The sequence below is a fragment of the Gouania willdenowi genome, chromosome 14, assembly GCF_900634775.1.
Source record: "Gouania willdenowi chromosome 14, fGouWil2.1, whole genome shotgun sequence".
Classification (NCBI taxonomy): Eukaryota; Metazoa; Chordata; class Actinopteri; order Blenniiformes; family Gobiesocidae; genus Gouania; species Gouania willdenowi.
Window position 1 is genome coordinate 12,440,049 of NC_041057.1, and position 27,189 is coordinate 12,467,237.

General features: G+C 37.4%; 1 protein-coding gene across 1 annotated transcript in view; it reads right to left on the bottom strand.

Annotated features, from left to right (window-relative positions):
* The window catches only part of fstl4 (follistatin-like 4), a 181,089-nt gene that overhangs the window by 100,713 nt on the left and 53,187 nt on the right, over positions 1-27,189 (bottom strand). Inside the window, exon 4 of the mRNA XM_028466914.1 lies at positions 13,912-14,154. Coding sequence (XP_028322715.1) covers positions 13,912-14,154 — 243 coding nt within the window. The remainder of the gene's footprint in view (positions 1-13,911; positions 14,155-27,189) is intronic.

The following is a 27,189-nucleotide window of genomic DNA, read 5'->3' on the forward strand; positions in this document are numbered from 1 at the left end:
GTTTTAATTATAATATAATTATAAATTATTTATTTTTCAATTTCCGATAGCCTACAGTACCTCTAAGTTTGAAAGTGTCACAGTAAGGGTCTAAGTTGACCACTTATTCAGACACATGCTCCTAACGTGGGCCTTTAGTACGACACAAAGCTTCTAATCGCAGACAAATGCTGAAATGTGGAGAACGATTGCTGATGAGCGAGTGGCGAAAAGAGGGAATCAAACAAACATGGGAAATGTTGTATCGTGAGTAATAAGCAGCCTTCCTCCCAGTTGTAAGTAATTCACTTGAAGTGCAGTGACTAATTCATATTAAATGTTATCCATCACCAATAAGCACACTTGAATAATGCAAGAGTTTTGCATGATAATGACAGAGGCCAGGGATCACATGCCAGTAAATAACTAATGATTCATAAACACTGTAAAAGCTCTGGATGCTACCATGTGATTAGTAATATAATTACCGTACACATTTTTTTGACCCTGTTTTATGATAATCAAACCTGTATCATATCACGCAAAAGTAAATGTTCCTACAATCCTATCAAAGCTAATCTACCATAAATGTATTGGTTTTTTTTACCTGAACTTCACAGACAAGAACAAAAACAAGAACTGAAGGATTGTAGGTTTGGAGTTGCAATATGAAATGTAGCTATTCTATATTTTATTTAAGTGGGCCGTCCTCCGAGTGCCAAGCACTGGCCCAAAGTATTCACTTCTTCCCATTAATGTTTAAAGAGTTTTGAAGTTGTTGACTTCCAGAGAAAGAGTATGGATTTCCAAATATATCAAACCATTGCCTCTACATGCCCTACATGATTTGTTGGTAAAAACAATAATATACTGTATATTTTTTTTACTCTAAGCGTGCGCACACAAATCCGCATCTCGTATTTAAAATGTCATGCAAATAAACAACAATTTGAACAACCTATTTAAGAGTGAGAGAGTTCAGTAACGTTGACTGCCAATTACGTCTTTTGACGCCAACTGTGTCTTTTGACTGGGGTTGCTAGGAGACAGAGTGACGGAGTTCTCCTGTGAATATCAGGCTTGTACTATGATGTAGTGACCAACTGGTGGCAGCAGCGCACCTTTGGATGAGAGATCGGCCATGATTAACGCCAGGGTAGGGACGAGACAGAAAATGGCGCTACGAGAGAAGACGGTGAAGCTTCCAGCAGCTGACAGCAGCGCACACTCGACCTGAGCATGTGTGGAACTAACTGGATTATTGAGAGTGTTGCGATCGTGAGACAAAACGATCAACAAACCGGGGAAAACGGGTCAACTCTGCATGTCCGAGCGGAGGAGGAGCTGGCGTGTGGGGGGACGGAGGGGGGGAGAGGGTTGGAGGACGGCCAAAAAAATCCAAGAAATCCATTCAATTTTGACCCAAATAACAAAATAATAATAATTTTGCCATCAAAAGTCTGGTCTCAGTGTTGTTTTTGTTGCTTTAAAGAAGGAAACCAATGTTGAGGTGTCACTAAAGCGAAATAAAATTAGCTTCAAAGTCACTGACAGGATTTTTCAGAAAAAGGCTTTTATCTCAGCTTTCTGTCAGAAACTGGCCATTTGTGCGAAACTTGCCTCTATTCAACAACTAATTACAGAAGAACGAAACAAGCTAAAAAAACACTTTTTTTCCTGATAAAAGTAGAGATACTAATCTTTCAGAATCTGGTTTCAAATTTTAGATTGTCATAGTACAAAATATTCTGTGGGTCTTTTAAAATCCATCAAAATGCTCTATAATGGCTGGCAGTGAGGGGGGTAGCTGTTCTGAAAATGGCTGGCAGTGAATGAGTTAATAGTTTAAATTTTCTGACAAAGCATAGTTTGACCTGTTTGAATGATCTCAAAGGATGTCAAAGAACAAGGACAACTTTAAATATCTAAATTAGCTTACAGGAAACCTCAGGAATGTCAAAACATGTAATATTGAAAGCATGAGCTTCAGTTGTTGGCAACCTTTATCCAGATTTCTAAAATACTTGATCAAACTTTTTTGTACAATATGACACTAATGTACCCTTATGAGTAAAATTGTCGCTACAAGGTAGTTAAAAGTACAAAATACTGCAGCAGCTAAGAGTTTTCTACTTGGTTTTCTCATGATCTGGGAACAATCTCAGTCTGTGGGAATGTTTTTTTGTCTATTTTTCATGCTTATGTTCAAGTAGTTCAAAAATTACTTTGTGTTGTTTTGTTATATTTGTTTAGATACTAATTTGTCACTATAATCCGTTCTTTATTGTACTCCTGTGTTATAAATATGTCAGTGCGGAAAGCATATGTAGAATTCCTTCTTTCCTCCCTGACCTCTTACAGGTCTATCATCTTGAATACCTTCCCTCACTATTAAAGGAGTGCTTAGACAGTGTGTTTACTGGTGCATTGTTTGAAAATGTCGATCCTTCGCGATTCTGTAAGTGTTTGAAATTGGTTTCTTTGAGTACAAGTTGTTGGACAAAAATAACTAAATGTGTCAAACATCATGTTTGAGAATAAGTTTAGTACCTCAAAAATATACCCTTTTGGCCTCGTTCTTCTAAAGAAACAAAAAATCTCAGCTCTTGGCTATAGTATACACGCTTAACTTAATTAAGTAAAACATTGTAAATAACAGTTGCTGAGTTGGCAGCATTGCTGTGCATCGTGCCAGCAGGCATAGAAACAGCTATGGGATCTGAAGCAGATGGTGATTCACATCAAGCTCGTGGTCTCCGATAGCTGCAGCTACACCTGTAACATGAGAGCTGAAACACAAAGGTCAGAATCATCCATCCATCCATCCATCCTGTTTTGCTTCTCAGAGGAAATCAGCTGAGATGAGCTTGGAAACAATTTCCCCGACTGATAAAGTTGCCTGAAGCAGCTGGTAGAACGGTGGTCCCTTTGGATTTCAGAATTAGATGCTCTCCATAGTCAGAGGCTTATGGTAGAACGGTGGCTCAATGATGCAACAAGGCCCTCAGGTACTGAGATGCTAATAACGAGCACTGGGGGCACAGTCACTCATTGTATCGGTGCTACTGCAGCATCTTGTGGTTTGACGGAAGCAAAATGACAGTAAAATATGAGGGGGGACGTGTTTATTCCTCCCAAAGGAGCATATCCCATGAAGGACACCTTTGCTTTCCATGTAGCACATATGGTTTTCAACTGATGCAGATAGTTCTCTTTCACAGTGATACGGGAGTCAGCAATTCACACAAGCGATAATTCAATCCAGTGAACACAATATAAATAGGATCACATAACATATGGCCTTTTACATTACTTTTAATGACATCAGCCATTAATAGAGACAGTTCCATTTGTCAAATGAATGCAGGCAGAGTTCAGAAAAGACTATCAGAGCACACATGAAATTACATAAAATTGGCCATCTGAAAGACATATTAAAATTGTAAATGGTCTTAACCTAAGAAGCTCTTTTATCACCACTTGAATAGTCCCAAAGCGATTTACTTTATCAGCTTCATTCATTCACACACTGATGTCAACGAAGCTGCCATTCAAGGCGATGATTCTCCATTGGGAGCAACTTTGGGCTCAGTTTCTTGCTCAAATACACTTTGAAAGGCATTGAAAGGAATTAGGCTGCTGCTAGGTTTTCGATTTTGAATAAAATCTTTCCACCATTAAGCTTTTTTCATTGCTCTGAATTATAGTTTGATGCCAACAGATGGTAAAAAAATGATTTTACTTGCAGGACCAGAATCATTGTTTGGATGACTAATGTAGACAGAAAATGCTGAAATGTCATCAAAAAGCACAAAAAATGGAAATTACTGATGCTCAAAAAAGTCCTCTAAAATCTGTGAGGATGGTGCAATGAAAAAAGAGATCACACGCACAAAAAACAATTCTGCACTTAACTTGTTTATGAGTATACATGTGAATATGTGGGTTTGCCAGAACTATACATTGTGTCTATCCAATGCTACTTTTCCTTTAGGAGCTGCTTGTATTTGCTTATTTTTTCTCTACTTTGCCTTGCTGACATTCTATTTAAGCACTGAACCAATTTAACGCAGACTGGGAATGCAGACGAAAGCTTGACAGAGTCACTCAAAGCCCCGCTTGTGTCATATTGGGGCCATTGTGAGAGAAAAATGAGGGTGGAAAAATAGATGAGAGGAATTTGGTCTCTGAAGAGAGGAAGGAGGGAAGAAAAAGATGTGCATTGGGCCAGAGAGAGCAATGTACTTTTGTCTCATTCAAAAATCCAGATACTACAAGACATACAATTGCCTTGAGAGGGAATGACATCTCTCTATCATGTAGTCACATATATTCTCAGAAATGTGCAGCCAGACTAAATGTTTGGCAAAACATACAAAAAAAAACAAAAAAACATTCCAGACAAAATATTTTTAGTGTTAGGAAAAAAACCATGGCTCCCAATTGGTATTTTTCTTTCAAACAGCCATTACTTTGTTTGAAAACTAAAGAAATAATACTGTATATTTACATTTGAATTTGAAATATTGTTTTGCTATTTGTCCTTGATTTAAAAATGCTATTCTACTTCCGTTTTAAAATTTGTTTTACAAAAACTGGAGGGTGTAGAGCAGACATGGGCAACTGGCGGCCCTCGGTCTTATTTTATACGGCCCTCAAAGTAAACGTACAAAATTTTTGAAAAATGCACCAAACAAAAGCAAGAATACATTAAAAAACACAAAAAAGGAAAATAACAGAAAATACTTCCAAAACACACAAAATGACAACAAAAATGACTCAAAAGTACTCAGACATGAAAAAGCACAAAAAAATGACTCTGTAGTACTAACAAGCAAGCAAAACAACAACAGAAATACACAAATATTACTCCAAAAAACAGAAAATGACAACATAAATAAACAATATGACTCCAAAAATCATACATTTTACAGGACAAATACACAAAAGGACAACAGAAATAAACAAAATGCAATCATAACAAGCAAGTTAACAACAAACATACTAATAATGACAGTAAAACACAAACATTTACTAGAAACACTCTTTATTGTTAATGCTCAGAATGATCATTATTCTAAATGCTGACATGAATGTTGATAATGTGGCCCTTCTATCAAACAAACACATTGTTGTGGCCCCCGCTGAGACAGAAGTTCCTCACCTCTGGTGTAAAGGATGGCTGAAGTAAAAGGACGTTTACACTTTTTACTGAGCCACACAATACATGAGTAAAATGGGAAAACTACTCATTATACGAGACAATATATTTTAATGAGAATGTAGTTATATCCACTTCCACAAAGATTAAAAATTGTGAGTTCAAGATGCAGCACAGCAACACAAAGTTATTAAAATATGAATCTCCTATTTGATGTGTCGTTATCTTGCACCGCATACATGTTTTGGGTGAAGTATCCTTCATAATATCTTTCTACCACAACAACAATGGCAGACATCCCAGTCCTATACAAAGCTTCCAATTTTCAAAGTGGCGACAGAAGTTTTTAGAGCAGGGGACATGTAAGACGGGGTATCCTTTTCATACAGCAAAAGTGTCCGCTGCAAATATTCTTCTGGGAAACGACAGACGTCAGAAAGGTGGAAAAATAAGGAGATTTTAAGTAGAAAACACAAAAAAAGAAAAATCTACATGATGTGAAAAAACAAAAAAAGTAAAATCTACATGATGTGAAAAAACAAAAAACACTAAAGGGCTATCAGGGGAGGCCTAGCAGGCATGGTGTGTGTGTGTGTGTGTGTGTGTTTTATGTGTGGGGGTGTCACATGGTAGCTGGGATAGCTTTATTTTATTTTTGTATTACTCTTACAAATTAGTATGACAACTTAAAACCAAGAGCAGAAAATCTTTCCAGCCCCAATGAAAACTTTTAATCTTAGAAATAAATCTGAATAAGGAGGAGTGTAACCAGTGTACAATAAGCCACACATACTGTATAGCCTATTGCCATTCGATCTATGCCAAAGGTATCCTACGCATACCATAGGAGAGAACATGAACAATATGATTAAAAAGAAAGGTATTCATTCATCAAATTAATTTTGAATGTAATGGGAAAAAAATAAATTATGAGCATTTTTCGGGTTGACCAACCTCTTTTCTGTAATTATCCTAACACAGCTTTAGTGGTAATATTTTTCATTAACATTAAATGGTGCCTGTAGTGAATTTTAACTAGAATCTTTATCAAAAGATATACAGTGTCATGCAATAGGGTTATTTTTATTAAAATTCCTTTTAGAGCAGCCGTAAGTTAATTAAACCATTTCCTCAGATATGCTGGCGACCATGTTGTGTATCATGGTCACATGAGGTGTTGTGACACAATCCGTAACCTGACTAAATGGTGGTTCTGGTTGCTTTGGTGGAGCCACCATCACCCGGCGGCTTTAGTGACTGGAGTTTACGAGTAAACTTCAGCCATTGGAAAGACCACAACCATCATTTTGTTGGGTCACAGAGTTTGCCACAACACCCGCTACAAACCGTAGTAGGTCGCAGTATTTAAAGTTAAAGATACAAGGTTTACCAAGATACATGGCGTACCCGAATAACAAAAACAGATTTGCTGTTTGTGCAAAAATCTAGAGACCCTTTTGTCGCATCCATGTACAGAAGTCAAAGGACCTGCACTTCGGGTCAAAGGAGTCTCAGATTTGTATCACTGTATAAATGGCCTCAGCCACAGCATGGGCCAGAGAGGTGACAGCTAAACTACAGATAGGGGAGGCAGAGACCTGCCCTTGGCTGCACAGAGCACTAGAAAAGTAAAAAAAAAAAACAGAAGCAATGGCAGGAGAGGGCAGCTTTGATGGCAAATGCAATAACCCCAACTGACACTGAATGAGTCAGGATGATAAAGAACAATCAAAGTGAAGTGTGACAAGAGAGACTCTGCAAACACGGGGTGAGAATGAATGCCTAAAAGGGACGGAGGGAGACAGAAAGTGTCAGAAGCCTTCATTTGTTAGACACCGCAGCAGCAGCCTGCAGTCAAGTTCCTGAAAATTGAGCGAAATAGAAACTCAAATAGACTGATAATGACCACATATTTGTCATTTAGTTAAATATCACAGTATTGGATTAAAACAACACCTGAAGCTTAAACCTCATAAAAAAAAATGTTGAACAGCAATCCTGTAGAAAGTAAATGAATCCAAATACAATTGTAAATGAAAATAATAATGTTTTTACCCTGTAAACAGTTTCCGAATTAAAATGTATTTATTTCGCAAATAAGGTTTCAGCAACCATTGAAGTGATTCGACATCAAATTATGTTGTTTGTTGAAGGTACTGAAAAATAGATATTTATTTTTACACAGATAAACATTTGTCTGATCTACTATTTGCCATACAGGCAGTTTGATTGACAGCTACATCTGTTTAGAAAAAAAAAACCTTATAACAGCGAAAGTGGTTCTTTTGGAAATGGACACATCATGCATCGACACATCTTACTGACTCTCCTAAACACTGGAATGGAAAATGCATGGTTTACTACACTATCACAATGACCTTAACATATTTTATATACATCTATTTAAGGACTTTATATAATGTAATGAGCATTTTAATTAATCAAATTCATGCATTAAAGGGGACACATTATGAACAATCTACTTTTGCAGTGTTTTTGAACACATATGAGGTAACTTGAGTGTCCATCGGCACAAAAAATGTGAAATAAACCCATCCAGTCCTGTGTTTATCTGTGTAAGTCTTACAACACTGAGAAAAGTGCTCCGTTTGTGACGTCACAAATGTCTGAACCGCCCCCTCCAGGAAGTGCCTGCAGCCGGTGCCGCACCTCCACAGTAACATACACTGTAGTGCACTGATTCCCTGTAGGGTCGCACAAGATTTCATTTGGGTCGCTCCACTTGTTCCACCTGGATCCCACAGACAAAGACGTCATCACGTTCATTTACGACATACGCATTGCACTACGTCCTCATTAAGCAACTCTGGGTTTGTTGTTGACAGTACATGCTGTTTTATTTCATATCTTCTGTTGCGTAGAGTAACTATACGTCCAGATTTACCCAGACATGTCCTCTTTTCATGGCTGGATTATATGAGTGGACTGGGTTTCCCAGGGCCCCTGAATGCAACACGGTAACACAGATTTTTGCCTGATTTAAAAGTAATTAAAATTTTGGCTATGTTTTACTGATGACAGAAAATAAAAACAATGATATAGCCTGTTAACTTTGCCTAAACGCTTTTATTTGGTGTGATTTGTAAAGTATCTAACATATGTACTGTATATGTTTTCAATAGCACATCCATGAAACAAAATTGCTGGTTTACTTATTAGGGATAAGATAAGGTGATGCAAAAATAGTGATGAAAATAGTCAGAAATGTTAATTTATGCACAAATTTGCTTCTCTCACGGTTCATATACGAGGCCTGTTGTTAATTGGGTCGCGACTGTTTGTCAATTTTTAAAAAATGGGCCACCAGAAAAAAGTTTGGGAACCACTGCTGTAGTGTATTTGTTCATGTGGAGGTGTACTCCGCTCTTGTGGTTTTCAGCGCATCTTGTAGTTCGGCACATTGGCGCAGGGATATGTGTTCAGGCACTTTTGTGTAATCTGCCATTCTAGTAAAAAGGAATATATATTATACTTTGTCATACTGAATATGTAAAGCTACATACACGAAATGTGTTCTCTGCATTTAACCACTCCCTGAGGAGCAGTGGGCAGCAACGGTGTAGCACCAGGGTGCAGTTCCATTTTTAGTAGCCGTTATATTGCCTCCTATCGCCTTTGACTTGATCTGACTTGGCTTGATCGCCTTGACTTGATCTGTTTGTGACACAATGCAATGCAGTGGTTGGACAAAACAAATGATTATCACCTTAAATGCACTAATCCTGTGGTTAGAAGAGGTGAGGAGGAGAAGAAAGTGACTTAGCAGCTTAACTTAACTTGGCTGAATGACTGCAGCTGCTGGATAAACACAGACCCTGAAGCGCTGAGACGGACTCACAATAGCCGCTTAAATAGCCATTAATTTCGCTGTAATGTTCAGTTTTTTGGCTGAAAACAATAACAACAGTGTGTGGATAGCAAAAGCAATTCGCTTTGGTGATCACTGATCCCACTCGAGCGAGGCATGAAGTCAGCATCTATAGACACGCCCACTCATGAATATGCATAAGTAGGCCATAACAGCCTGATTTTAGAACTACTCTGAAAGTCACTTTTCAGAGGCTAAAACTCTGGAAAACCAGCGAGGTTGGGAAATTAAACCTCAAATACTGTGTTTTTGGGGTTCTTAGAACAAATCTAGATGGGTGAAAAATAGCATATGATGTCCCCTTTAATATCAAATCAAGAAATAATTTAATAACTAAATATTCCCAAATAACTTTTGAAAACATTTCTAAAAACAAGTACTACTGCCTTGCCACCAAAAAAAATAATTTTCCATTAAATCAGACCCTTATCTATTACGTTCTTGACATTTAGAAAAACAAAACTTTCATGGTGGAGCTTTGTAGAAATCTTCAAGCAATGCCACTTAATCTGTCTTGTATTAAAAATTGTGTGTTTCTTCTAATGCCGCATGGGGTCAAATGCATGCTCACTTTTAGACTGATGAGTAATTTGAGCAACCATCTTTGTTTTGTGTGCATTTGGTGCTTAGTGATTGGTTTTGGAGTGAAAAGCCGAAGTTAGCTCAGAGATATACTAATACTCCAGAAAGGAAACACATAAACCTATTCACAGGAGGCAATAATGAAAGCCTTTAATCCTGTTTTGGTTCCTGGCACTGTGTTGTGTGTTTTACTGGTATCTAAGTGGTATTGAATTTCCTTTGAATGTGGATTCTTACACCTCTATTGATGCTCATTTGAACTATTTACACATCAATACGGATTGAAGGAAGCAGCCGAACTGACAGTAAACACAAAGAAAATAGCAAGAGAGCAGAACGGCTCAATCCTGAAGCTTAAGTCATTCTTTCTTACCTCTATCCAATCATCTTTGCTGTCTGTCTTACAACACAAAGCTTTTGCCAGACACTTTTGAGTGGCTGAGTTCAGTCGATTGAAGCTCAAGTGAGCAACAGCTCTCTTTAAGCTGCTTCACACAAAGTTCCCTCTGAATCACTGGCAGAAATGAAACAAACTGTTCTAAAACACAGCCAAGTCTGGTAAGTTAGACAGATCCCCAGATTGAAACACGAGTCTATCCAAGACACAGAAGCGCTGACGCAATCCAAACTGTTTAATGATGTTAAATGAATGAGTGTTTTTTTTTCCCACAAGTTTTGCTTTCTGACCTAAATATTTCTGTTAATAGTTGTGGATGCTGGTGCCAATCTCGAGTTCTCAACAAGTTAAAGGTGAGGGGTACACCCTGGACATGATGCCAGTCCATCGTAAATAGGGGTAAATCCCAATATTAATACATTGCAATATCAGTAATTACAAATTTCACCTTTACAATTACAAAATGGTATGAAATACAATTAATTTCAATTTTTTTTTTCAACTTGCAAGAACAAGTAAATTATAACTAATGATACGTTCACACCAAATGCGTTTCAGGCGTCAAAATCGTGCCTGAGAGAGCTTTTTGAATCTGTAGGGATTTCTGTTTTATAGGCTGGGAAGAAAAACCTTTTGCTCACTTAAGACCAAATATATTCAGTTAATTTATACATCTACGAATTTGCTACTTTTATATTAAATTATAGTAGAGTTACATTCTAAACAATGTGTTTGTCTGAATGCTATTGTTGCCAGAGACTTTACCACCATTCATTATTGGGTGACGAAGACGACAAATGTCCAATGTGCACTTCTCTGCCCATTTCTACAAATAATTTCTCTAATTCAAGTGCAATAACATTAGTGAGGATGCCTTACTGCATCCTCACAATAATGATTTTCAATACATAAACACATCTGCGACCAGGGGCTTACATTATCTAACTGATTTCCCACATGTTTTATCTCCTACTGGTTTGCATCATAATACAAAGTTTAAGCCTAATGTGGCGACTGAACATCACTAATGTGGATTAACCATGCATGGTGGAGCCTGCCAGGAATAATTCTGCACCTAATGGGGAATGCCTGAAAGTGCTGACATGTCTGTAAATTTGTGTTTTTTTTGTGTTGTGTTGACAATCTATTTATGTAAATTGTTTGGTTTAAAAAGACAAAAAACCCTCAAACATTAACTAATAAAACAACATTTAAAGAAAGCATGTACCAAAAATGCATACATTCAGTTACAATATGATATAAAAATCCCTGTCTATGCATGCAGGTTTACTATTGAATGATAGTGGAAGAGTGCAGAATTTATTGATTGACAATAAGTAACTGGTGATATTGACATTGTAGCAGTAGCAGAGAAGGAGTGGCTCACGTGACAATGATTGTGGATGGCAAAAATGTATGAATTTTGAATCTATAATCACATCACGGTGGTAAATTGCTGATGCCTGGAGCAGATAGACCTCCTACACAAGAAAAACAACCTTAGATAGCTTAAAGGTTACTCACTTTCTTTATTGACCAGGATGATCAAAATCTAAATGCAAATTGCCTGCTAACAGTCACAGTTAAAAAGTTTAAAAAAATACTTTTTCGCATTTATTTAATTTCCTAGTTTTTTCCAGTCATATACATGGCTCAAACATTACGGGAACCTTGGCTTTTTGTCAACAAAATCAATCACCCCATAAGGAAATGTACTTCAAATTTGACAAATAAATAATAGACTGCATATTGCTTGAGAAAGATCACTGACCTTTGACAAATTCTTATTATTTTTTTATTTGGGCTACATTCAGTGTAAAACTGCAAAAACTTCCCCAAGGTTTTCTTAGATTATTGCATTCACACAGAGGTGGTGATTATAACTTCACTTGGGGCCACTTGAGGATATGTTTTAATGACGTTTCGTCCTACTTGTTTATAAGGTAAACACAGTTATATTCTGGTGGCCACTTGGGTTGAAATGGAACCTTTGTGGGTAATTTCCATTTTTATCTAAAATATGAAATTCATCTTGAATAGAAAAATGTTTTCATACATGTTACCATTATTTAATCACACCACATACATTTTGTTGGGGGTGAGCTATGTCGTTAACCACAGTGGCCCCTGGACCGTATGACGTGACATCTCTTTAAATTGACTATTCTATTTCATCATTTTTGTTGACATTTGTTTATTGGTTTTTGTATTCATCCATTTTTGTATTTGTTTGTTCGAAATAAACAAACCATATAAACGTGACATATACTCTAAAGCTTACGCTAAAATGCAACGTTTTTTTCAGTTAGTCTTTTAGTCAAGTAAATTATATTAAGATTTTTAGTCGACGACGTGTAACAAATTTAGTAGATAAATACGCACAGGTTTGATGTGATCAATGCGTATGAACACGTGATCACATGAATTCATATTTGTTTTTGTCACAAAAATATGAATTTATTTAATATACTTTTTGCTCTTTAAAAAAAAAAAAACAACAAAGTCATAGTCCAGTTATTGACAAAAACTATGATGAAAGCGTTTAGTCATGCTATGACCTGCTTCACTTCCTGAGCTACTGCTGGCCCTGGTGATGTGGGTTGAGATGCCAGTCTGAAGAAAAAGCTTCAAATGGCTCCATCCTAACCTCGAAATCACTGCAGATGGTCATAAAACCAGTGAAGAGTAACTATTTTCACGCTGCTACCACTGGAGCATATAACCAAAAACATCATCTAGGACTCCTCCTACCCTGACCATCACCTGTTTGATCCACTACCCTCTGGCAGGCACTTCTTATCAATAGACACACACTTCTTGGTGCGAAGACGGTTTTTAACCTGCTACCATCAGTGTTTTTAACATGTGCTTACATAGAGAAGAGACATATTTGAGCCTTTTTTTTTATGAGATTACATTACACAGTATTATTCTATTCAAGAAGAGCTCTTATCGTTTGGATATTGAACAATAAGGTAACAGAACTGAATTGAAATGACTGGAACATATAACCTACAATATATGCACCACTTGTGACCTACTGACTCTGTGCTTGGCTATTGTTTCTCTGAAGGACTTGATCCAGAGTCACAAACTCGAGCACACATGATGTCATTTTTTCCCCCCCCATGTCTCTACTGAATTGGCAGCTGACAGAAACCGAGCAATTTTCCGTGTGATTGATGCTTGAGTCTGGGGCTTTGACAGCTGGCAGTCTGCTCCCAAACAATTGCTTTACTGTTGTGTGAAAAGGTTCTGCTGCAGGTAAAATGTTTCAACATCAAACTGAGGTCAGAGACCCCATATAGCTCTCAAATTGTTGAGTTGTAAGCTTCACAGGGTATCAGATGGCATTTTTCACTCACAAAGGCCTATAAAAAGGACTAGCCTTTGCCACACTCAAGTGTTGCAATAACACTTCAGCTGCTTTGTTTTGTTACCGTTCTTCTTTTTCTAAGCTAAGCACCGAGAAAGAAAACAAAGAAATCAACTTTCCTCTGTAGTCCTCAAACATAATAGGACAGATGGACACAATATACAGTACATTAACTTGGACATAGCATCAGAACTTTGCCATTGATCAGCTCAGAATAAAGTGTGGAGGAAATATATATAATCAGAGAAAAGCAATACCACCAAAGCACGGTAGCTTTAGGGCTTTAGAGCAACAATATACATTCTCATCCAACAGTTCCTCATCAAACTTTGTTGGAAAACTCATTTCAGTTTTGACAACCTCCTGCAGTGACTTCAGCATAAGCATGACATCCAGACTTCTTCTGCGACATCATATATTCCCAAACTTTACACTTTCTAAATATCTTAAAGCCTGTCTTTAAATGTTCTATAGAAGTGTTGCGTGGCCCCTATACCGTCCATCCAAAGCCAATATGTGAGACGTACCTTTGAAGAAGCAGTCCTTGCTGTGTACCACAAAGATCCGTCTTCTCTCTAGGCAGGCGGTGCGGTAAACCTCGCAATGGTTTTCATAGAACCTTCCGTCGGAGCCGCACACGGGCACAAACGAAGGCCGGCATTTCTCCTGGCAAACACATTCTGCGCGGCCGGTTTCTGCCATCAGCACGCACTGTCGCCCTCGCCCACAGTAAGTCCTCTGGCAGGGTTCTGTGTCCTGGTCGGACAAGGCTGCAGAAGAAAGATTGAAACACACATTGTTACAATTATTAAAAAAAAAAAAAAAATCATCATAAGAACACTACATGTTTTCAGTGCTGGAAATGAACAAATCCACAGTTTATTTTTATTCTAACATCACCGTCAAACAAGTTTCACATTAAAAAAAAATCACTATTTTTAATATAACTGACACAATATTTTAATGTTTTTAGTTTTCTTAAGTGCGTGTCCACTAGGGGTATCGGACTGCATCTGAAATTTCCTTTTCAAGCTCTGAGACTTAGTTCCAACACTTCTGATAAATGGGTCAGTTTTTCTCATACCTATTGTTGCCAACTACTGTTCTCTGTTTGAGTATATCACTTTATCAAGCCTTTTGTCTTTCTAAAATTCCACACCACAGAATAAGTAATACAAGTATGTACTGTATGATTCATGCCAATATCGTATGGGATCAATATCAGCATTAGTCAAACCCTAAAGCGTGAACCCCAAAACTATGTTTTTCTGCTGAAAACAAATGTATTTGGGTGTGAAGTAGTGTTGTTGTTTGATTTTTTTTTGTCCAACTCTGGACATTTTTTCGTAAACGTATTTCATTTTGGTGTATTTGTTGTAAAAATGTAAGAGTGGCTGTATGGCTTGAAACCAGGCTATTACAATCACATTTTGCTATTGGTTGAGAATGGTAGTTTGTGACATTTTAGTTACTGTTCGCCCCGCCCCTCTTATCAAATCTAGCATGTGTCGACTCTGCAATCTGTTGCAAGTGGGTTGGAAGAATTATGAATAGAGAGGTATAGTGAGTAGTAAGTAGTGGGAAGTCAGCAAAAATCAGGGGTTTAGTTACTCTTTAAGGTTGCAATATTGTATCGGAAGTGAAAAAGTTGTTTTTGGGAAACCCCAAGGTTCTGCATTGCAACATTTGTACATATAAGAATAGCTTGTGGACAGTGAACAAGGTTGACACAATGTGCAACATTTCAGATTCTATTGATAAAAAAAAAAAAAAAAAAAAAAACCCTACATGCTTGCAGAAGCTTGCATTAAAGCCTACTTGCTGCTCTTGTTTGTCCCTATTGGATTTGATGTTACTGCATTTAAAGCCTGTCAGAAAGTTGCTGATGAAGCACGGTGATTTACCTTGTATTGATTTTGTTTAGCTGGGAGAGCTTGGACAATAACCCCTCACACCTAAAGGTTGCTATTTACAGAACTCGATGCTATAAAATGTACAGGCATTGGATATTTGTTACTGTGAGACATAATGATTTACCTTTAAACTTCACTTAAACAATGCTTGTTTTAAATAAAGGCCATAAATATTGCATTGTTAATGCAATCATACGTAACAACAAATTAAAAAAGAATCAAAAACGGATATGCAAATTAAAGTGCAAGAAAAAATGAAAAAACTTTAGCCACAACAACAAAATGAGACATGCATATTAATGTTGAATTGATTTGACTTTTGTTGATTTTTTATTTTATTTGTATCATTTCTAAATCACCAGTTTGTCTCTGTACTCTCTGAAACCCTGTCCATTCTACTGCACAACAAAAAAAAAAAAAATTATTCAAACCCAATTAGACTTTCATTTGTAAAACCTTTGAAGGTTTGAGGAAGAATATTAACCCGATAATAAACCAATCAGACATCACATCAAACCAAAATGGAATCTTGAGTGTAAAAGCAAAGTTTCAAGCCCGGCTTCAGACTATCTTTCTATTTGCAATTTTAAATTCTAAAGGCTACCTGCCTTTTTTGTTAAGCTTTGATGTTAACAAGCTCAGTTACTTGCAGTGGAAGCAGGGGAAAATACAAAGGAGATGCTGCTGTTATGGAACAAACTAAGTCCAAATTAAAGAAAGAAGAAAACAGTTTGACTCAATAAAAAAAATTGGATACAGAATACAAAGGGAGGCAGATATCTTCATTCTTCATATACTTTCAACATAAATGCTTGACTTCATGTAGTAAATATTTGACTCAGTGGGGATTATTTTACTATTACAATGCCATGAATACACTTCTCCATAAGGCTTAGTTGCCATTGTGCTTTGTGCTTCTTTTTTCTCTTTTTTTTTTTTTTTTTAGCTTAGCACAGATAAGACACTGAGGATTTCTTGGCCTTTTTCATTCTTTTATGCATAAAGCTAAAGAGCATAGCGTCTACAGTTCCAAGTCTATGCTATCATAACCAAACTGAAAACAGAAATTAAATTTGCCCAGTGTATAATTCTCATCTCTGCTCTCAATGTTTTCAATAACAGAAGTAATTCGCTGTTGTCACAGGACAAAAGTCTCCTAATTGTGTAAAAAAAAAAAAGCCTTTGCACACGTGCACATGCTCTCACACAATCCCACCCACTACTTCACTACTCTAGGCACGCGGCTGAGCTCTCGTGTTTGTAGTGGGTCGCTATTCGTGCTTGTAGGTACACACAGGCATCGGTTCACGTATGCACACACGCACGTAAAATGATTATTCTGTCATACAACAGGCGAGGTGATTAATTGACCACATGAACCAGGAGCTTCTCCACCATATTGGAGAGCAATCAGGCATCAGATTAAGATTGTGAAACTTTTGACAGGTATATCATTGAGAGCTGGCATTTCCTTCATTAATCATCTATAGGAAAATACTACTACTAATTAAAAAAAAACCATGACGGTACAGAGTAAACAGAGACAAAAACTTAAGGTTCAACATATCTGATCATACTTGTCTCTAGTTTCTTGTATCTCGTTTCTTACTTTATTTGTTTATTTGGTGAGGACAGTGCACATTAATGAGCACCAGTACAATACTTTGTATAAATATGCCAGATTTAGCCTTGAGCTAAATCCATCCGTAGTAATCATACATTTAAGACAACGACAATAAAAGATACAGACATGGACATAATATACACACGGACATGGACATAATACTGTATATACATTATTTACAACCAACCGAAAGCAATTTCTTCTTGATATAAAAATGTCTATAGATGATTACATCATTGATTTGCTATTTTATTTAGCACTCATTATAGATCAAATTTGTAAATAAAATGTTTCAAGCTTCTCCTCCAGCTTGGCAGGTTGTAAAAATAATAAGCTCATTTTTAAAATGTAAGGAGTAGAAATTTCAGGTATTTGATTGAAAAAGTAAGGAGTAAAAGTAACAAAGTATTTGTACTTTGTTACTTGTCACCTCTGGTAGTAAATACAGACTCAATCCCACTTAAATAAGCGTAAACTAGCATAGCCCTCTTGTGACCTTGCTGTTTATGTCAAAGTAGAGGATGATTGCAAGATCGTTTGTATTTCCCCTCCGCCTTTTACTCTTCATTGTTTTCTCCATTGCTGACTCCTGCCTCACTTCTTCGCCTCTCATGCTCTTTTGGATTTAGCACATTGAAACATTAAAATGACAACATGAGCTGCAGTGTCTCAAACAAGAAAGACAATACTGTGCAACAGTACATTACAGCACACAAGCTGCCTGACATTTAACTAAGTCCATTGTGTTCATGCTCACCGCTTTGTTATTGTCTTACTCTTTCTTGGACAAAGTTGGCTACAATTGTGGCGAAACGTGTCCTCCAAGTCTCAGCGGCTGGCACAGTTATAAATCATTCCCTAATAAATCGCTCTTTATGGATCAATCGTGTTTTGATGCCAAGGAAATAGTAAAGCTGACCATTTATCGTTGGGCACACTGACACAGTCTTTACTTGTTTCTTCTACTTTTCCTTTCACAAAGAATGTGGATTATTTCTTTGTATCTTTGTCAATAATCCTGTAGACTTTTTTGTCGGCTCTTAGAGAGATTGAGTTCACTGGTATTCAGAGATCCTCTCATGCTTTGTGAGGAATACAAATGAGACATACTGGACCAGAAGGGACAGGGACATCGTATTTAGATTCCTTTGGTAAATCTCTGACATTTAAAAACAAAACCAAGCATTAATCTAGCTCCAATTCAAAATGCATGTCAGACTGAATAAAAGTTGATCTGAAAGCACAGCAGGCCTGGTTTTCTTACTGCATAAAACCATTTATTTTGTAGATGCAGGTGATTTCAAGAGTAAAAAAGACACAAGTCCAAATGTATCACTTCTCACTATACAGTAAGCACAGCAACGCATATAAACCTTTGTGGTAACAAGAAGCTAAAATATATCTAGCAGCTTGAAATAAATGAACTCTTTTTAATTTATTTACACATCGAGTAGCACTAATAGAATATTTATTTGTGTAATCGGGCCCCACTGTGAGGCAGGTTGTCGTCTGATGCTTTCTTCTTTGAGACTAAAGGACATTGCCAAATTTTTCACTAATAAGACTGGAGAATAATATACCTACCTCATTGGGACAAGCTGCTAAAAGTGCTAACATGTAAATAACAGTATAAGCCTTCATCACAAACCTTTCTGAGTATCAATATGTTCCATAAAGAAAACTACTGCCTAAAAGTTTTACACTTTTTTTTACATGTTCATGTTCACTTTTACAACCCACATAAAAAATAACTCCTAAAGCTCGAGCTTCCACTGATACGGCTGCAGGTAATTAAATATTGAGACACACTGTCAAACACTGTCCGTCCTGTTCCTCACAGTCAGACAAAGCACTTGTGATATGCACACACTGCGCTGGAATATCAATGAAGAGTAACAGACCTCTGTGCTCGCTGAGATAGGATATAGCAACACATAGATTGGAACGAATGACCGTTTTGGTTCCCAGACTGATTTTCATAAGAAACTAGGAGACATTCAGAGTTATAATGAACTGTGGAGTTGTATCTCGCTCTCCGCTCGGTGGAAACTATAGAAAGAGTTTTCCTTTACTCCAGGATTGTAAATGTTCAGATTACAGTGACCGCTGGCTGGGGAATGACTAACGCTGATTATATCTTCACTTGTTGAGTGGCAAGGTGAGGAGTGAGTTAAAAATAAACCTAAAAGTGTCTCAACATCTCACAGGATGTAGTGCTTATAGGGTGTTGACCCATGACCAATAGTCAACCTACAACCCCAGTCAACCAACTGAAAGAGGTAATATTTTCACCAATGTTTACTTATTTATCTGTCTTTCAGCAGAATTGCATCAACATTTTAACCAGATAGACCTTCCGCCAAGATTCCATTCCATTCCAGGAGAACTAAATCAATTTACTGATTCTGGATCAGTTTCAACAATGAAAAAATAATAGCAGAAATTTAAAAATTTCATATTTTGGTTCATAATTGCCTGATTTTTATGAAATCTGACTGAGTTTCATCTGGATTGCGCTCTCTAGCTGCAGTACGTTTCCATTACTCTTGGAAATGTGCAAAATCGAAATAGCGCAATAACAGCTGGTAATGGAAACACTTGAATTTTGAAAAAAGTTTTTACGCGTTCACGAGGGGGAAGTTCACACGTTTCGATATTGAAATGTGTCGCAAAAAGAGCCATGGAAACACTTTTCGCGATTACACGTCACGCGACGTACATGGTCACATTACCACTTCTTTTTTTTTATAAAACATGACGTGGTAAACGTCGACAGAAGAGTAGACCGAGACATTTCTTAGCAGTATACTTAAAATTATCACTGCCACATTAGACTTGAAACAACAAAGGAATACGGAATGTCATAAGGAGGTTTTTAGGGTCCTTCTTCCTGCAGCAAAGTCTCGTGGGATGAGATTTCACGGGAGTTACGAGGCTCTTGCCCGAAACAGCCTTCAATGGAAACAGTGTTAATTAATTAATTAATACATTTTCATTTAGTTTTAGTCTTTGTCTTTTGACTAAAATTCGTTTTAGTTTTAGTTAAGATTTAGTCATCTGATTTGTTTTATTTTTACTCTAACTTTAGTCGACTAAAATAACAAGCAATTTTAGTCGACTAAATCAATAACAGATTTATTAGACTATTTTTATTACTGGTAGAGGAAACAAACTAAACCTACTGTAATTTGTGTTTATATGTAATATATAAAACACACATTTACCTTTATTTCAACACAACTGTCTTTATTTCAATACAAAAGCAGTACTGAATAACACAGACTGTCAAGTTTACAATGGTATCTCTCCCATAATAATGCAAACAAAAATGTGCAATAAGTATTAATTTGCAACTCAATTTGCAAAACAAATGTCAAAGATCATAAATGAAGCCACGCCCACTTCCTTACTTTTTGTAAGAAAGTGGGTCTGGTGATGGGGTCGTCTCTGCTCACTTCCGTTTTCATCTGCCGGCTCTGTTTAGGGTAAAAAAAACTATGCTTGTCGCGCTATTGTCATCAGGTCTACTCATTGTTTGATTGGTTACTCTGCGCGTGTTTGTCCCGCCCCCCTCAGCCACCAGAACTCAAGCACCTGGTGAGATTAGGATGGATTAGACCAGTGATTCTCAACTGGTGGGTCGGGACAAAAATAATGACGAAAATAGTACAATACAAAATTAACACTGAATGGAAACACGTTCAAAGCACAAATATAATTTGTCAAAATTTAGAAATATCGCTTTTATTTTGCAAAAACCTGTAATGAAAACCCAGCTTCTGAGTGCTTTTGTTTTAGAAACCATGCCAAATGCATTACAAAAATACATGGTACAAAAACCAATGTTTTAAGGATATCAATGCAAGGAATAGCTTTACAAACAAATTGGGCCTCTGAATAAATGAGTGAATGCAACATGATCTTTATGTTAAACCCAAAGCCCCATATCTTCTAGTCTTGACTCATTTTATCTTTTCGACTCTGATCATAAAAATAAAAAAAGATGTATCACTAACAAAGGACAAAAAGGATAATGACAAGCATCACAAAAGTAAAACTGTGACCCTGTAAGTGACATTATAAAGTGTCACAGCAGGAAAAGATTCAGTGATTACTAAGGCTGCACAGTTTACTATAAGAGAGAGCAAAGCGGTCCTAACTGATTAAGTGCACTCATTGAGCCCTTTATTAAGACCTGCTGACTCAGGGTTTTCTCCTTGTTTTGCTGTTTCTCTTCGTTCTGCTTCTTTCTTAGGTTATTGATCAAGAGGAATGCTAAAGAAAGACGTCAACACTACTTTATTCACAGTGGAAGTTTAGGTCAGCTAACAATAGTTTCTCGCATTCAACTCGTACCACACCATCTATATATTATTAACAACATATTAATCCCACAACTTCTTTTCTTTCCTATCTAACAATTCATCTTTCTGTTGATATATCCTCATACTATATATACTGTATTTCTGCTGACAATACACTCCTTCTCTCCCTGCTGGGCTCTGTCTGAACAGAGACCAGAAACCCACAATGGGCTCACTCTCACAGCTGAGATGAATAATAACCTCTGCAGGGCAGCGAGGCCATTGAGTTGAGGCACAAAGGTGCAGCCCTTCTGTTGGGTGGGCTTTGGTTTCTGCACAATGATCCGTCCACACAGAAACTTATGGGAAATACATAAATAATCCCCTGTGCCCATTTAGCGAAGGAGGATATTATTCTTTATTACAGGGATCCTATTAAAGCACAAGAAGTCATTAAATATATACCTAGACAGCGTTGCAGCACGGTAACACAATGTTTTAAAGTACTTTTCTTCATCTCTTCAAGGACCCTTAGTTTGCTAATGAGCCACATATTAGGTTAATCAAGGCTATCATCTTAACAGTATAAATCCTAGACTCCCAACTAGTCAGTTTCAGAACTGAAGTAGCCTCTTTAATGAGAGGTGAAACATCTTCAAGCTAAACTCACTGATTTACTGATGGGCTTATATAACTCATGAGTCCCATGTGCTACATATGAAAATACTGTGCGTATACAATTATATTATGGAAGTCAGTATTAGAAGCAGATTTACATCCAGTGGTAAACTGCAGACTAGCAGCCCAAATTGGTGTTAAAAATGTAACTAAAAAAACCAAGCAAACCTTAATAGCTTCATATTTAGGTTGCGCTGGCAATCTGTGCGTACATCATTACAATGTTGAACGTATGAAAAGCACTATACAAATAAAGTTTGACTGTTGGTTTTTGGGGTCCATATGAAGAATAATCAACACTTGGAAAAGCTTCTAACTCTAGGGATGGCAAGGATCACCAGTGTGATTGTGCCCTTATTTTCCTGAATCAGTCGTTTTAAACGACTACTATTTCCTTGTTTTTTTTAGATGTAGTAATACCACATTTTTCATTTTTAGATTCAAAGGCTTGTAAAAGAATGTTTCGATTTATTTAGTGGGCTGCGGGTACCCCAAGGGGTACGCAAATTGTCATGGGGATACTAGTACTATTACTAAGCTAATGCTAGTTAATACTAATATTAGGCTAATGCTAATGCTAGGTTAATGCTATATTGATGATAATGCTAGGCTAATGCTTGGCTGATGCTATGTTAAAGGTAGGGTAGGCGATTTTCAAAAGCTAGCATGATTTTGAATGTAGCCTCCCTGATGGCTCCGCCTTTAACCCCCTCCCCTCTGTGCTCCATCTCACTCACATGCATGCGCACAGCTGCTGCAGAAGAGGAGCTCAGCTCATCTCTTGTATTGTGAAGAAACTTTGTTGTCTCATGTCTCATTCAGCAGTAAACTTTACCATCATATATGTTAAAAAACATGACCAAAAACTATGTTTTAACTCTGTCAGTGGTGACGCGCTTTCAGTGTAAGCTCGTGGATGCAAGGGATTGAGAACAAGCAGGGAGACGTAATTGGTTAAAAAATACAATTCTTTTTTCCATTGGAAAACAGCTGCTACAGTTGATGGAAAGTGTATCTGGAGGAAATCGCCTACCCTAGCTTTAAAATTAATTCTAATGTTAATGCTAGGCTAATACTAATGCTAATGTTAACTAATGCTAGCTAATGCTCACAGTACTGCTACGCTAATGCAGTGTTCAATGACGTGGGCCAGCACCTGCATACTCACTTGCATTTTCTTCAGCAATGCAAATATTCTAGTTATATATGATTCCTCAACACGATAGGTAAAATTTAGACACTGTAGGGCTACATTGTATCAGACATTACATTATTATGTGTTTTAGGTTAGCAGGAGTAGGGGGTACATGGGTTCAGGTTAAATGTCTGAAAGGGTACGGGACAGTGAAAAGTTTGGGAACCATTGATCTAGTTGCTAGAGACCATGAACGATAACCATGATGTTTTGTTGTTGTTTTTTCAGCATGTGCATGATTCTGCCAAATAGGCATTGTCTTTCACTCAGTGAGTAAGGAATGTAATACCTTTTATATTTGTATACCAGTTGAGATCAGATGGATTAGCTTCTATGACAGAATATGCATTATACACAATATTTTTGACATTGAACATAAAAATCAGATTTGAAACCTGCATTTTCCCAGGATTACTATTGCCGAGAAGACTTCCCAAACATACAAGTTACAATGCTGTGATTGTATTGAATTGTTTCTTGAGGTGGTTGAATTGGGCTGTTCTGCATTTTGGAAAGGCTGTGAAATGGGAAGAAAACACTTTCTGGCACAGCTGGAGTACAAAACGGAGGAGTTGCGTTTCCGCAATATTTTCAAATCTATAATTAAATGTATAAAAAAGAAGGCTGTTTAACATCTAGCTTGTTAAATTCATCATATGACAAACTTTAAAGTCGGCTTTTAAAACTCTTAAATGCATATTATATATTACATTTATATTTTTAATCTCTGTTGGACATTTGTGCTAATTTGCAAGTCAGAAAAACATGTTTAATTGCACAGATATTTTGCATATTATAGGAAACTGTGTGTTATAACCTCAACTAGTCCCGGTGATAACCAAAACTTAGACACTATAAACCAGTGACGTGCCGTGACCACTAGGGTTGGGTAGGCACGCTGCAAATCGAGACCACCAATGACAATTTCACATGTTTCTGCTGCCAAGTGTTAATCACATAAAATCAACATCGTAAAACGCCATTAAAGAAACATAAACAATTATTTAATATAGCCTCCATACTCTCCCAACAAGATATATCTCATGACACGGCAGCGCATCTGTTGTTTGTGTTGGAAACAGAAAAGCGGAGAAAATGACAACAACAACAACTCAGAACAGCCTCAGTGAGGCGCATCCACAAAGCCAATCCTTCCTTTTGTACCATTCACTGTGGAAAGTACCAACAATTTTCTGACCTTACCTTTGCTGAAGGTCTAGTAACTCAGGTGTTTGTCTCCCATCTTTTAAAAGCTCTAGTTTTTCCTCAAAAGAAAGTTTCTTTATCGTCTTTAGCGCTGTCATCCTGCCTGTAGTGTTATCCCACCCACTCACTAGAGAACGTAGTAGCAGCCACGCTATATCAATTCACTAATGCATTGTGAACTTACGTATAGCATTTAGCATAGCACGGTTACGTCCAAAGGCAGCATAGAGAGCTGCCTTTTTACGTGAATGGTTTTCATCTTGGGGAACTAACTGCTCATACGCAAACACATAAAAACATGCTATGGGAACAGAGGCAGAGCAGCAATGTGTTTTTGGGAGGGGGTGTGGCCTTCTCCTACCTTACAGCGGATTGAGACTGTGCAGCGTCTCAGCCGTACCAGGAAATAGTGCTGTTTAGTCATTTGGTCTATGAAACGCATAAAATGCTGACACTGTCAAACTTACAGGTACTGTAGGCTATCGGAAATTGAAAAATAAATAATTTATAATTATATTATAATTAAAAGAATCAAAATATCAATTCACCCTTGGGTAGGCACTGCCTACCTTGCCTAACCTGACTGCAGGTCACTGCTATAAACGCTATGTACACTGCAAACTGGCTTTGAGGTCTACACTCCAGGTTTAAGTACTGTACGTACCACAAACAACAGACTACATCATGACTTGTCACATTCTCAAGAATTCTGTCTCAAAGCAAACTAGTGCATGCAGATAGACTCAAAGTTTAACAAAGTCAATCCTAACAAAAAAAATGACTGATTCCATAAAAAACGTCACAGACATTTTAATGGCTGTAAACAGCTGTTTAGATGATATACTGTACTTACTGTAAGTCACATCTCCAAACAGCATTACCCTCCACATCACAGCAGCCTGACAGGTTCACAGAGCTTCAAATCAAACTGACCAGAATTAAAGGCACTGAATAATACATTGCCACTTATTCCTTCTTATACAACTGACAGGTCTTATGTTTAAATGATGATTTGCCTGGGGGCTCCAAGGAGCCAGTGTGGACAAAATTGTCAAATTGTTTTTTTTTCTTTTAGATTTTTATATATATAAATAAGTCATGTTTTAGAAAAGTTTAAAATAAAAAAAAGACTTCTGACTTTTAAAGGGAAGCTAACTAATAAATAACAAAAATGATTTGACATTAGCTCAAATTTGACTGTGCCCACAGAGACACATGCTGAAAGTAATCTCATTAGAAGCGCTGTCAAGTTAACTCTGCGTCAGTAGAGCAACTATGTAGCTGACAGGTGGCTCAATTTAGTCTGAACGGGAGGGGACACGGAAACAGATGCAGGGTGGAGACAGAGATGGAGGGGAGATGGCATGGGGGGGGGGCAGAAAGACCTCTGGACCTCGACTGATTTCAATCTTTAGCCTGATTCTCTGTCATTTCGATTGTTGTGAAAATAGTAGTTAGATTGTTCATAAAGTTTCAATGGTAAAGAGGTCGTAAGCAATCTATACGTTTTGAATGGGAATCATTTATCGAGGGCTCTTGTTGTGAAGGTGGAAGTGAATATTTGTGAAGCGCTCAGATGTTGGTATGAGCTCTATGTTTATATATCTAGATCATCTATTCAACAAGTAGTTTAAGTAGTAGACCTAGTAACACTGACAGCAGATATGCTAATCTTGGCTAATCCATTGGTAAACTAACAACACTAACAACAAACAGTTTTCAACAGAAACTTAACATTAGCCTAGATTATTATGATTATCAATAAATGTGTATTTCTGACCAGTATATGAATAATAATGCATCCATTATTCTGATAGATATTCATTTGTGATTTAAAGCTAAACTCAAATAAGAGAGAAGCAAATAGAACATACTGTACAATCTTACCAGTCTAACTCATTTTAGAACAAGCCGCTTTTAGGTACATTTAGATTTAAAAGACAATACCACTGCATGTAATTTATTTCTAATAAAAAAAGGTGATAGTAAGATGGTTTTGGTCAGTTCTGATCCGTAATCTAATTGCACACACCAAGACCTCTGCCTGAGGAAGCTCCACTATGTTTTGACTATGGCTGTCAGCAACACACATAACACTGAGAGCACAAAGCAGCAGCCAATCCACTGATGCACGGACACTGAAAGCTGGTTTAACCTCTGAATCTCAGACCGGTCTGTTCCTCAAAACCCTTTGGCATCTGACCAGCAACCCTAAAGCTTGACTCCTTCTCATTCATCAAAACTGCCACAAGAGCTTTGAAGGCCACTCTAGAAAAAAAGGGGGGGGGGATTTAAAGATGAGGAAAGTAAGGCTCTAACCAGACGGATCAGAGGATGAGATATTTTGCAAAACTGAGAAAAGATTAAAAAGTTGGGAGTTGGATGAAAGAATGGTACTAATAAAAAGATTGCAGACAGAGAGATAGAGGTGTGAAGGTGAGAAGAGGACACAAATCGAGACAGAGAGAGAAATGGCATGAACAGAAGAAAACAGACATTGCAGTGTGTGGTGGCTGTGACAGACGCGGCTAAAGGGCAACTGCTAAAACGAAGACCGGCTGGGCGTCTAGGAGAGTCACTGTGAGATGAGTGCATTGACATCTGTGGGTGATGCAGCCTTTAAGAATGAATATTCCTAAATCCCTCTGTGTGTCGTGGTTTATCATGGCTTCCAAAGATGGTGAGAGTGAACAAGATAGTTTGGGTGAAAAAAAAACAAGTGAGATTTAAAAATGAAGAGGTGGATTTGGCCCAAAGTGTGGAGGATTGGGGATTTAAGGCCTCTTGGAACAGCCAACGTTTACACCAGGCCATAATTGTGTGTTTCTTGCCCGGAGATGAGAATAGTCTTGATTCCAAGCTGGATTTAAATCCAGTGATCAAAC